The sequence below is a fragment of the Zalophus californianus genome, chromosome 2, assembly GCF_009762305.2.
Source record: "Zalophus californianus isolate mZalCal1 chromosome 2, mZalCal1.pri.v2, whole genome shotgun sequence".
NCBI lineage: Eukaryota > Metazoa > Chordata > Mammalia > Carnivora > Otariidae > Zalophus > Zalophus californianus.
Genome location: NC_045596.1, coordinates 174,998,304 through 175,011,635, shown reverse-complemented (window position 1 = coordinate 175,011,635; position 13,332 = coordinate 174,998,304). Strand labels below are relative to the sequence as shown.

The following is a 13,332-nucleotide window of genomic DNA, read 5'->3' as shown; positions in this document are numbered from 1 at the left end:
GGGAATGAGACCAAGCTTCTGAAGCCATGATACATGTATTGGCAAGCAAATGTGGGCAACTTACCAGGAAAATGGAATCATGGGAGCTTGATCACAAAAGAGCGTATTTCAACATTTCAGAACATGTTCGGTTCTGATTTAAGTTATTTCCTCCTTCCCAAACAGCCCTCCAGGCCTGCTCTACAGATGACCTGCTTAACCAAGCTGAATCAAGATCAGTGCCAGAAGCCACAAGAAAAACCTTCCTCAGGAGAGAATGGTTTTCCACAGGGTGCTAGACAAAGAGGCATATGGGTCAACTGCCAATAATAATCATGTGGGGGAGGAAATGATATAATTTTTTTTAAGATTTTATTTATTTATTTGAGAGAGAGAATGAGATATAGAGAGCACGAGAGGGAAGAGGGTCAGAGGGAAAAGCAGACTCCCCACTGAGCAGGGAGCCCGATGCAGGACTCGATCCTGGGACTCCAGGATCATGACCTGAGCCGAAGGCAGTCGCTTAACCAACTGAGCCACCCAGGCGCCTGAATCGATATAATTTTTATTTGCATTTCCTAAGATACTTGACAGAAAGTTTCCCTTCCTCTTCACAATTTCTGGATGAACTATAAGTAATTCCTTTCCCATAAGGTCACACACAGTAAGTTCGACTACACACCAAGATTTGTGAATATTAAAAAAAAAAAAAATGCTGTTCCTTGAGTGATTTTCCTAGCTCTTCTGAGAAAGTATTTTAGCTCACTCCATTTAAAAAAATTGATGTGGGTGTTTTAGTATAGCAAGTGGTACCTCTATGCTCATGTCTAACGGTCTTAGAATCTCTTGTCATCAGTGTAGAGGGACAAAAGGCCCCCAAATACTTCCCTCTTGAAGTGGGGATTAAGGTCAGAAAATATCACCCTCCCAAAAAATAAACCCAATGAATAAGAATCAATATAAAAATATAAGAGGTTAGCCATTTATAGAAGTAACTCAACCCTAAAAGTTGGCTTATGAACATGCTCCCGATGAGATTATGCTGGCCCAAATATCACCAACAATCTACTGATCTAAATACAGTCTAAGCCCTGCAGAAATCTTAGAAACTGCAAAGTGAAACCACAAAGGCAAATAAGGATGGTGGGATGTATGCCGTCAAGAAAAGGACAGACGGGGCGCCTGGGTGGCTCAGTCGGTTAAGCGTCTGCCTTCAGCTTGGGTCATGATCCCAGGGTCCTGGGATCGAGTCCCACATTGGGCTCCCTGCTCCGCGGGGAGCCTGCTTCTCCCTCTGCCCCTCCCCCTGCTCACTCTCTCTCTCTCTCTCAGAGAAAAAAAGAAAAGAAAAAGGACCGATGGATGGTGCACCATTTGTCAATGTCTCCAGCAGCCCCGAGTGGAAGAAGTACGACATTTAAGCAGCAAGGCAGAAAAAGCCTCAGACTAGCAAAGGACAATATATATTTGCTGAAGGTAAACAAGCCTTTGCCCAATGTTCTTGATCAGACTTCATTCACAAAAAATAATCTTCTGAACCATAATTTGCTCTCTTGAGTACATCTAGCCACCAAGGATGAGGTTGCTGTGAGCAAATGAACAATGGCAGCTCTCTAGCCAGGCAGTACTTCCGATGTGAATTAATAAGCTGGAGCATTGCTGTGTAAATCAGTCTCTTATGTTTTGGGTTTCTGGAACTAAGTGGAGGGCCAGACCTATTAAAGGGGCAGCCATCATGAAAGACCCAGTTTACAAATCATACCATGTGCTGCCCACTCTGTAGAAAAAAAGACTGGCCTCCTGAGTCAGAGACTCGCTCTGGCAGGTCTACCTCAAAATCATTAACTGCAAAAGAAATAAAAGAAACAACAAGAGATATGTGCAAAGGCTATGTTTTTGTCTGGCCAGATGGGTAGCACAGTCCAGCAGAGAACAGCTCCCTCTCCAAGCTCCAAACCCAGCACACTCACCTTGGTTAGATTATTTTGATAGATGATATTCAGGCGGCTCACATAGGCATCACGCTTTTCCTTTATGACACTGTAATGAAACTTGAGTCAGTACTGAGAAACAGGATTCTCTTCTTCCAGTTAGTGACTGGGGCATCTGTCCCAGAACACCCCATCAGCAGAGAATCACACACACGGAGAACCGTCAACAAGATCCCCATGAGTGAGCATCTGTGAAGGCAGTTGCCCCTTCCCCTGTGTCCATCTGCTCTGCCATATGTGCAGAGCCCTCACTCTACTCCAGGGAGGACATTCGGGTGGAATCCACAGTACGTAACTTTCTTTCTGCCGAAAAGACAGGAAGAGCTGCTTTGGCAAGTGCCTAGGACTTAGTGGCCATTCAGTAAATAGTTGTTGAATAAATGAATGAATTTCCAAAAATCTGAGGGCTTCTAAAAGCTTATGGCAGTTCCTTAAAAAGTTAAACATAAAATTGCCATTTGTGGGGGCAGGGTAGGGAAAAAAAAAAAGGAAAATTAAAAAAACAATAATAAATGAAATTGCCATTTGACCCAGCAATTTCACTTCTAGGTATAGACCCAAAAGAACTGAAAGCAGGGACTCGTAGATCAATGTTCGCAGCAGCATTATTCACAGTAGACAAAAGGTAGAAACAACCTAGAAGTCCACTGAAGGTTGAATGGATAAACAAAATGTGGTATGAACACAAGGGAATATTTTTTAGCCTTAAAAAGGAATGAAATTCTGACACACGCCACGACATGGATGAATTCTGAAAACATTATGCTAAGTGAAATAAGCCAGTCTTAAAAGGACAAATATCGTATGAAGTACCTAAAATAGGCAAATTCATAGAGACAGAAAGTAGGATAGTGCTACCAGGGGCTGGGGGGGAAGGGGAGATGAGTTATTGTCTAACGAGCACCTTGTTTCTGTTTTGGATGGTGGAAAAGTTCTCGAAATGAATGGTGGTAATAGTTGCACAGCACTATGAATATACTTAATGGCCCTGTATTAAGTTAAAAATAGCTAAAATGGACTTTGTGTGTCTTTGAAAGTCATTTTATTGAGGTAAGACTCACATACAAAAAACTGTACATATTTACATATTTACCGTATACAACTTGATCAGTTTAGAGAAGTATACACCTTAAAACCAGCATCACAATCAAGGCCACAGATATCCATCACCTCCAAAACTTTATGTTATATATATTTTACCACAGGAACACCCTCCCAAAAAAGTTTGCAGCTCATTTAATTATGAAAGAAAAAGATTTATATTTGTAAATAGAACCCTCTGAGCATTAACGCTTACCGCCAATTGAATTTACTCTCACAACTTTGAAAGCCGTAATCAACGTGATCGTGCATGAATTCAGAATGGACAGCTGTGTTCCACATTACCTGTAAAAAAAAAAAAAAAAAAAAAAAAGGTAGCCACAATAGTAGTACATGAGTCCTGAGGAAAGAAAGAAATCATGCATGAAAGGGAACTACATAATAGCAGATAAAAATAATGAACTTTAAAATAAAAATAAAACTAAACATTCTCAAAGTTCAGCAGTATGACCAGACAGATGTTGTAAGGAAGCTGCTGAAATGTTGCAGGAAATTATTTCTATTAAATTCCCTACTTTATAAACTCTATAGAAGCAGGATGTTATACGCCTCCCAGTCCTTCTGGTAAAAATTTATTGTTGCTTACCATCCTTGTTTTAAGTTTCAGATTTGTTGAAGCCCTGTCTTCTGTGATTAGCTCTAGGAAATGGAACTGCATCTGTAGTTTACAGTAAAGTGATTTAGAAGAAGCTATGAGATCAAGTTGGGACTGGAAACCTTAAGGAGAATGAATCCCTGTTATAATGTCGGTGCCTATGAACATGTCCTTGTTAAGGACGTGTGTAATTAGACATCTGGAACTCAGAGGTTTGTTACATCTCTGTGGAATGCAGCCTAAAATACATAAGGGCCTTTTATGCCAACTGATTATCATGATGACTAAATTCAAGTTGGCATCCAGAACTCTAGATGACAAACTATCATTTTTCTTTGTCAGACAAGCCTGAGACTCCATTTTTGACAAGCCTTGGATTCCTTCTGTGTACCTTTCTCCCTTTATGCCTAAAGATGAGTAACTGATGACCCTGCTGGATTCTGCTTTTTTAAAATTGAGGTAAAATTCATATAATACAGAATTAACCATTTTATCTGCTAGATTGTTTATCTTAAATAATACATATGAAAGGTCTGTCAATACTACAAAATAAAATAGGTTATTTTAAGAAACACCACTATAGGGGCGCCTGGGTGGCTCAGTCGGTTGAGCGGCTGCCTTCGGCTCAGGTCGTGATCCCAGGGTCCTGGGATCGAGCCCCACATCGGGCTCCCTGCTCAGCAGGGAGCCTGCTTCTCCCCTGCCTGCCGTTCCCCCTGCTTGTGCTTGCTCTCTGTCTCTCTCTCGTTCTGTGTCAAATAAATTAATAAAAAAAATATTAAAAAAAAAAAAAAAAGAACCACCACTATACATCTTCCCGTCATCAGGTACCGTATTTATTTACTTCCAATTCGTATTATATATGATGCTATAGTAACAGATACCCTCTGGAGAAGCTCTATATGAACTACACTGGACTTCCAGGCTTATCCTAATGAGGGTAGTAGCAGGCCCATCCATCTGATTCCTTCTCTACTGCTGTCCCACTCTACCCTTCTGGAGGAGTTACTCCAGGCTTCAGGCTGTTCTGGAAAACAAGAGGCAATTACCAACTGGTCTTCAAGAATGCAAAAGCACTTTGAAGTCAGTAGAGCCCTATGAAAATATAAGGTAAATGTCCTGCACATGTGATCAGAATAGAAGGAATATATGAAACATAATATATGGGAACAAAATATTACAAATTCAGGCTACTAGGCCCAGATAATATTTTTAAATAATGAGGTAGCATCAATCAACGGATTTACTACCATAACTGGCTTAAACTACATAAAACCACCTTATAACTGATTTACATAATTCATGTATCATAACTGCATGACTCCAATTAGAAGAGTCCAAAATCTAAAACCAAAAGGAAAGAAAATAATTGAGGAAAAGTGTCCCACAGTAAAAAAGAAACCTTCCTATGATAAAAACAAACAAACCCCCAAAAACAAAACCCAAACCCCACCTACCTATACTAGGGAACAGATTATAAAAATCCCTTCTGGCATTATACTCAGGTATGTGTCACTGAAAAGATTAGGAATATTTGCTTACCTGTTACCAAAAAAATGCCAGTTTAGAAAGTAATCTCAGTAACAAAAGGTTTAAAGTTTAGGATTATAATATGTTGGGTTTTTTTTTTAAGATTTTATTTATTTATTTGACAGGGAGAGACACGCTTAACAACTGAGCCACCCAGGCACCCCGGATTATAATATGTTTTGAAAGCACATTCAAATGTGGAGTAAAATGATTTGCCAGTATAAGCAAGAGGCAGCTTTGGAAATAAGAGCTGCCATTTCTTCGTCTTTTATCACAGGTGAAGGACAAGTTCATTCAGTGTGCCCTATACCACAGACACTAGGAATGAAAACCACCACAGTTGTTAAGAGAATCCATGAGGCTACAGAATTAAATGGGAATACTTAAGAAGATTCCATTCAGGGGGCGCCTGAGTGGCTCAGTCGTTAAGCGTCTGCCTTCGGCTCAGGTCATGATCCCAGGGTCCTGGGATCGTGCTCCACATTGAGCTCCCTGCCCTGCGGGAAGCCTGCTTCTCCCTCTCCCACTCCCCCTGCTTGTGTTCCTGCTCTCACTATCTCTCTCTCTGTCAAATAAACAAATAAAATCTTAAAAAAAAAAAAAGATTCCATTCAGTTATTTAGATTGAGAAAAAGCAATCCTGTGCAGATGGACCAGTCCTAATCACTGGACCTAGATATAATCTCACTCATGCACTCTGAGCTAATAAATCAATGCATTCGTTAATCAAATATGTAAAAGGAGTGTGGAAAGAAGAAATAAAAATTCTACCTTTTTGGGTACACATCCAACATTCACCTAGGGGGGGAAAAGGACAGATTTTAAGAATGTTAAACTCAAATCATCCCACAAACCTGCAAGAAATGAACCCCAAGCATCAACCCAGGAGACTTACTTAAGTTCTATGTCACCTTCTACAGTTACTACCTTTTTTCTATTACGGAGTTGTTAAAGATATGAATGTTCCTTTTCTTATACGATGAGGCAGAGAATTTTATTTGTCAGCACTTTCTCAAGAAAAACAGTCACTGAGAAAGAGACAGAAAATAATTCGATGTCCACAGGGCTACGCAGTGCAGGGGTGGTACAGGTCAGGAGGTGGCCCAAGGCTGAACTTGTACAGAACCCAGAAGTCTGAAGCAGAAGAAAGCAGCAGGAGGTAAGAGGGCAATTGAGCCATCTGAGCAGCTGGTCTAGAGGATTTCTGGGAAACTTATGCCACACTCTGGGTAAAATCCTCAAAATGCCCCTTTGAAAAATTCTCTAGCAGAAATCTACGTTACTTTTCAGGACCAAAAGACAATGAAGAGGGGCGCCTGGGTGGCTCAGTTGGTTAAGCAACTGCCTTTGGCTCAGGTCATGACCCTGGAGTCCTGGGATCAAGTCCCACATCAGACTCCCTGCTCAGCGGGGAGCCTGCTTCTCCCTCTGACCCTCTCTCCTCTCGTGCTGTTTCTCTCTCTGTCTCAAATAAATAAATAAATAAAATCTTTAAAAAAAAACAACAAAGGACAATGAAGAATCAAGCAGTAAGGTCATCCACGCTATTCTGTATGTGTACATATATATGTATGAATGCATATATATGTACATATACATACATGCTTATATATATCCATGCTTATATACTTGCTAGAGACAGACCACAAATTTGATTCTTAGCCTTCTAGCTGCCAAAACACAAAGGAAAACACAAGCGGTTGTAAGATGTCACACAAAAACCAACCAGTTGTTTAAGAAAGCAACTATTTATACCCCTCAGACTAGAGAGAAATTCTTCCCAACAGTCCCTGTAAACAAGCTGTGATATGTTTACGTACAAATTTTTGTTTCCATCTGTTTATTTCCTTTCGATCACATGCTAAAATTTGTAATATGGAAAAAAAAAAAAAAGCTGGGTTAAGAGTAAGATTAATCAGGGGGCGCCTGGGTGGCTCAGTTGTTAAGCGTCTGCCTTCGGCTCAGGTCGTGATCTCAGGGTCCTGGGATCGAGCCCCGCATTGGGCTCCCTGCTCAGCGGGAAGCCTGCTTCTCCCTCTCCCACTCCCCCTGCTTGTGTTCCCTCTCGCACGGTGTCTCTGTCAAATAAATAAATAAAATCTTTAAAAAAAAAAAAAGAGTAAGATTAATCAGAATATAGACCATAATATTGTACTATAATTATGTAATGTGATAAATATCATTACATGGACAATCATATTATATAAATGTATCAAGGTAACATGCTGTACACCTTAAACTTACACAAGTACTACATGTCAAATGAATTCAATAAGAAAATTAAAAGAGTAAGACTGATTAAAATGAAGAAATTTATACTTGGCTGAATGGGTAAACACTCGGTGTACCTTAGCAGAGGAGCTGGTTGCAAAAGGAAAACTACATTGACCTCACTCTTTTGAAGGGCAAATTAGAGACCCCCTCAGCCCTGGAAACTTGTCATGTAATGTGTATCCCTGACTCCCTTTAATCTTATAAATACTGACTGGGAGGTGTTGGTGACATCTTGGCAATTACAATGAAGTTATGAGTTTTTTTTTTTAATTTTTTGAGAGAGAGAGAGAGAGCATGAGCAGGGTGGTGATGATGTAAGGAGCAGAGGGAGAGAGAGAATCTTAGGCAGGCTCCATGCCCAGAACAGAGCCTGATGTGGGGCTTGATCTCAGGACCCTGAGATCATGACCTGAGCCGAAATCCAGAGTCCAGGCACCCCTGAAGTTATGAGATTTAAATAAGGTCTCAACTGTATATCCTCAAAAATATCAGTATGTTCACTCATGCCTATTGGCATGGAGTAAAGACTGAATATTTAAATACTGTTGGTTTCTGGAAATAATTTATATCAGGTGTTTACAGCTCTGCTGATCATGACCATAAGGAGCTAGGATGGCTCTCTATAAGCCCAAAGAATACAAGCCTACTTCTTACAGAATATTTTCTGGGCATCCTGCAGTGAAATCTGAACTACATATGTACGCACCTGCCAAGGGATTTTATATGAAATGGTAGAGTAAAAGAAACCTGCCCAAATCTCATTAAGATCTCAAATATTTGAAAAAGGTCTTATGAACAGTCACCCGATATTGCTCTACTTGCAGCATACCTCCTGCAATTTCATTTTAATCCTATTATTTCCCATTATTCTGCACCCAGGAATTATAAAGGAGTGAGTTATGTTTCTATAAGTTTCAAGCTATCAGTCATTTTGGAGGTTTTTCTCCTAGAAAGAGACAGGTCACACACTATCTAGTTGTGGACTTGGATCTTTTATGAGATTTTGCTAAAATAAGGATTCAGAAGGCAACAGAAGTGGGAACTCAGATGATTGAGATAAGGGGGCAGAATTCAAGCCTCATAAAATAAAGGCATCACAGCTACACTAGCATTACAAGCAGGCTATTCAAAAAGTACTTTATATTAGCAGTTAGAACAATTTACGGCTTTCTCCCTGCACTGCCCAGCCATCGGTCTAAGCAGAGGATATGCTATTTCTCAATTCCCAAGTATTTGAGTTATGGAAATAGATGGAATGAGCCAATTCTAAGGAAGGAGGAAGACAGGTGTTTCCTATGTGGTAGAAGAGAGGAAGGCAGCTGAATCCCAGCCCCTTGGTGGCAATGATTTTAATCATCAGACCTGCCCTTCCCGGTTCATCTGGAGGGCAGGGTGCTTCCAAGTCCCTTCTATGCACAGTTCTATACCCTGCAGTTGGCAGCTTAAGTTCACCAAGAGGCTTCAATGAGGACAGAATCCAAAATCACTTTCCCCAAAAGTACAGATGATTTCAATACACTACATAAATACACTCCATTTGTCCTATAGTCAACCTTCTCCAGCTTCCCAGGAACCTTTAAAAGCAATTTAAATGGTCCTAAGGCACTAAATGTTCTGAACCACTCTCAGGCATCATCAATTTATTCCTCATGTACATTTGGGGCTATCTGAAAGCTATTGAGGCAATTTTTTAAAAAGTTTGGGACATGCTTCTTCTAAGGGCCAAGATAGCCTTTCACTCGTCCCAAGTGTTATGACTAACTTTGGTTTGCTTTTTATTTTATTTATTTTTTTAAAGATTTATTTATTTATTTTGAGAGAGTGAGAATGAGAGAGAGAGAGAGAGTATATGAGAGAGGTGAGGGTTAGATAGAGGGAGAAGCAGGCTCCTCGCTGAGCAGGGAGCCGGATGCAGAACTTGATCCCAGGACTCCGGGATCATGACCTGAGCCAAAGGCAGTCGCTTAACCAACTGAGCCACCCAGGTGCCCCTTTGGTTTACGTTTTAGAAGTCTCTGCCTTTTTTCCTTCTAAAATGTTTTAACTTGCTGGGACGCCTGGGTGGCTCAGCTGGTTAAGCGTCTGCCTTCGGCTCAGGTCATGATCCCAGGCTCCTGGGATAGAGCCCCAGGTCGGGCTCCCTGCTCAGCGGGAAGTCTGCTTTTCTCCTTCTCCCTCTGCTTGCTCTCTCTGTCTCTCTCTCAGATAGATAAATAAATCTTAAAAAAAAAAAAGAAAGAAATACAACTCGCCCTATTTTGACAGCTCCTAGTAATAGGCCTCCAGGCCTTTCCACTGGTTTTAGAAACCTAGTTACACTTCAGCACAACACAACTGATGACCAGATGCCTCTCTGACTTGGAAGGGAAGAAAACAGCCATTAGTTATCAACAGAGCTGGGGAAGCCAGGGTGGAAAGCTCTGTATAGTCATGCTCAACCCTTCTTCCTCTCTAGATGACAGGCGCAGTAGGTTGTCAGAAGAACACAAGCACAGAGTCAGACAGACATGAGTTTGAATCCCAACCTTCCCTCCTACTTACTGGCGGTTGGTGGGTAAGTTTCTAAATCTCTGAGCTCAGTTTCTTATTCTGTAAAATGGGAATGGTAATACAGAGATTTTGAGAAGATGCGAGATAATGCAAATAAAGCACCTCTTTTCTAATTTATGATAGATCTGAGGATGACACGGACTCCCCTGAATTATTTCTGCAGTCTGCTGGGCCCCCAAGCTCACAAAAGGCTTTTTGAAAAAGAAGAGATCAATTCCCCTGGTGGCTGGCTCCCTTTCAGGAATGAATCAACTGATGGCAGAAAGCTTGCCTCCCAGGCTGGGACACCAGGGTGATGGGTTCTCAGGGCTCTGACTTCCCAGGGGTGCACACAGCGGATAAGACCTGAAACATACAACACTTTCCACCTGGCAAATTTCCCTGCAGAGCCCTCATTCCCCAGGGGGCATTAACCAATGATAAGCCTTAGAGACAAGTTTCTCGAATTCCTGAGGACAGCCAACACCAGAGACACTCCTGTAGCTTTGCGTTCTTTGCAATCTGACAGTCCATCTCTGGGAACTCCCTGTCCCGACCTAGGGTTCAGAATCCTGTTCAGTTTGCCTGCCAGCATTGGCTCACAGTAGAGACGGGGGCCCCTCCCAACAGGGACAGAACAGGTGAAGAGTCTGATGATACACACGGCAAAATTCAGGGGCTTCACCATGTTTCTAGGCTGCGCGCCTCTCACCTTCAGTTCTGCCCAGATAGGTAAAAACTTCACACTGCCCATGTCGGTGGTAAAATGAGGATCTGGTCCACTGACAACTGCACCTGTCAAGAATGCCACCTGCACTTAACAGTAGACTTCCTTCTTCTGGTTCCCTGCTTCTTTTTCCCGTCACAGAGTTGCCTACAGTTACCTGTTTTCTTTTTTTGCATCCTACCACCTGGTTCAAGACTGGCATGAGGAAGGAGCACTTAGAATATGCTGGATCAGTCATCATTCACTAAGCAAAACCCTATGACTTCATCAGCTCATTCTTTCAGCAACTCTATACTGAATACCTACTTAGTGCATGCCTGACCGTCCTAGGGGTTGGAGTAGATAGGCGACCAGAACAAAGATCCCTGTCTTCGTCAAGTTTCATCAGCTTCACACCAACAGTGACTGAATGAGACCACTTGGCCCTGTGCCTCTACTACTCTGACGCCATCACGCAATTAGCTCAATTCTGACACTATCTACCTAGAGGTAGCATCAGATCCCACAGATTGGGGGTTTGGTCCTTCAAGCCGGTTGGCTGCCCTACTGCACATGCCAATCACAAGACCAGTTATCACCTGTGCTCCAGACCAACTCTCAGAGGTTCCAACAACGCCCTTCTCGGGTTGGATTAATTGCTAGAGTGGCTCATGGAAATTAGAGGAACATTTTACTTACTAGATTACCAGTTTACTATAAAAAGGATGTAACCCAAGCACAGGCGGGTGGAAGAGATGCATATGTGGGAAGGTGTGGAGCTTCCGCCACTCTCCTCCAATCTCCATGTGTTTGCCAAACCCAGAAGCTCTCTGAACCCCAACCTTTTGGGCTTTTTTCTCCCTTCAAAGATTTGTTTACATGGCATGATTGATTCAACCTCCAGCTCTCCTCCCCAGAGGCCAGGGAGATGGGAATGAAATCCCAACCCTCAAATCACAAGGTTGGTTCTCCAGCCAACCAGGTCTCACCCTTAGGTTCTTTCCAAAAGTCACCTCATTACATAAACTCAGGTGTGGAATATTCATTTGTTATAAATATCAAGATACCTTTATTACTTTTATCACTTAGAAAATTCCAAAGGGTTTTTAGGAGCTCTGGGCCAGGGACAGGGACCAAGACCAAAGGTATATTTTTTTATCATAAATCACAGCATTATACCTTGACACATTTTAAACATCTAATATCCATGTCTTTACCTTCAAATTTCAGACTTCAATTAAAGATTAGTACTGGGAGGCTAAAGAAAAAAAAAGTATTCTGTGCAAAACAGAATCTAAAGCAAGAAAATGAAATGATACAAGAGATATTAACAAAGGTTGGAATTAAAATCATTTTGGCTCTGGGCGCCTGGGTGGCTCAGTCGGGTAGGCATATGCCTTCGGCTTAGGTCGTGATCTCAGGGTCCTGAGATCGAGCCCCACACTGGGATCTCTGCTCAGCGGGGAGCCTGCTTCTCCCTCTCACTCTGTGCTCTCTCTCAAATAAATAAAATATTTTAATAAAATCATTTTGGCTCAATACTCAGCTAAGCAGAACATGAGATTAATGTGGACCTCTCAGTCCCAGGTGTCAAATTTATTTTATTTTTTTAAGATTTATTTGAGAGAGAGAGAGACAGAGAGAGAAAAGCACGAGCTGGGGGAGGGGTGGAGGGCGAGGAAGAAAGAGAAATCTCAAGCAGACTCCCCCGTGAGTACGGAGCCCAACAAAGGTCTTGATCCCACGACCCTGAGATCATGGCCTGAGCCGAAATCAAGAATTAGATGCTTAACCAAGCCGCCCAGGGGCCCCTCAGCTGTCAAATTTAAAAGAACTATTACTCTGAGGCATCCAGGGGGACCCAGAAATAGCTATGTGAGACAGAACTTCTTCTGGATGGTCAGTTCTCTACCCCCTGATGCCCACGACAGTGATCTCTGGCCCTACATCTCCTGCTCCCTCACCAAAAGAAAAGAACCTAGGATTGTATATCCTCATTTCATATCTAATGTTGTAACACCCAGTGAATAAATGGTTATTAATTATAAGGTCATTAGTCTTCCCACAAAATTCCTTCAATCCCACTCTACAAGAAACATTCTCTGTTACGACTTGTTTAAAGTACCCTTTACAAACAAATAGGACCTCTGAGGAGTTCCGAGGCAGCCTTTCTTTTCTGGCCTGGCAGATTTAATGGGTTCTGAGGCAAGATGACAAAGCAATATTACACTAATCCTAGCACAAAAAAATTAAACCATCAACAGGGTAAATCAAAAGAGCAATTTCAACACTAGGATTTGCTTACCTCAACTAACCCCACCCTTTCTGATCACTCCTTTATTTGGCACTTATGAATATAGGTGTGCCACACCTTACGAAACTCTAAACCCACAAAACAAATTAGGGTAACTTTCTGTTTTTGAGGGTTACCTGTCAACACTGAAGCTGTGTTGGGGTACGTGAGTGGCTCAGTCAGTTAAGCATCTGCCTTCGGCTCAGGTCAGATCCCAGGGTCCTGGGATTGAGCCCCAGGTTGGGCTCCCTGCTCAGCGGGGAGTCAACTTCCCTCTCTGCACCTCCTCCTTGCTTGTGCATGCTCTCTCTCAAATAAATATTAAATAAAGTCT

The 13,332-nt window shown here is 42.0% G+C and overlaps 1 protein-coding gene across 2 annotated transcripts in view; it reads right to left on the bottom strand.

Annotated features, from left to right (window-relative positions):
• The window catches only part of GSR (glutathione-disulfide reductase), a 40,951-nt gene that overhangs the window by 22,392 nt on the left and 5,227 nt on the right, over positions 1–13,332 (bottom strand). Inside the window, exons 2-4 of one of the 2 annotated variants that reach the window (XM_027598337.1) lie at positions 5,968–5,994; positions 3,268–3,356; positions 1,950–2,019 (exon numbers count right to left, since the gene is read on the bottom strand). In XM_027598337.1, coding sequence (XP_027454138.1) covers positions 1,950–2,019; positions 3,268–3,356; positions 5,968–5,994 — 186 coding nt within the window. The remainder of the gene's footprint in view (positions 1–1,949; positions 2,020–3,267; positions 3,357–5,967; positions 5,995–13,332) is intronic. The other variant, XM_027598339.1, reaches the window with a different exon arrangement.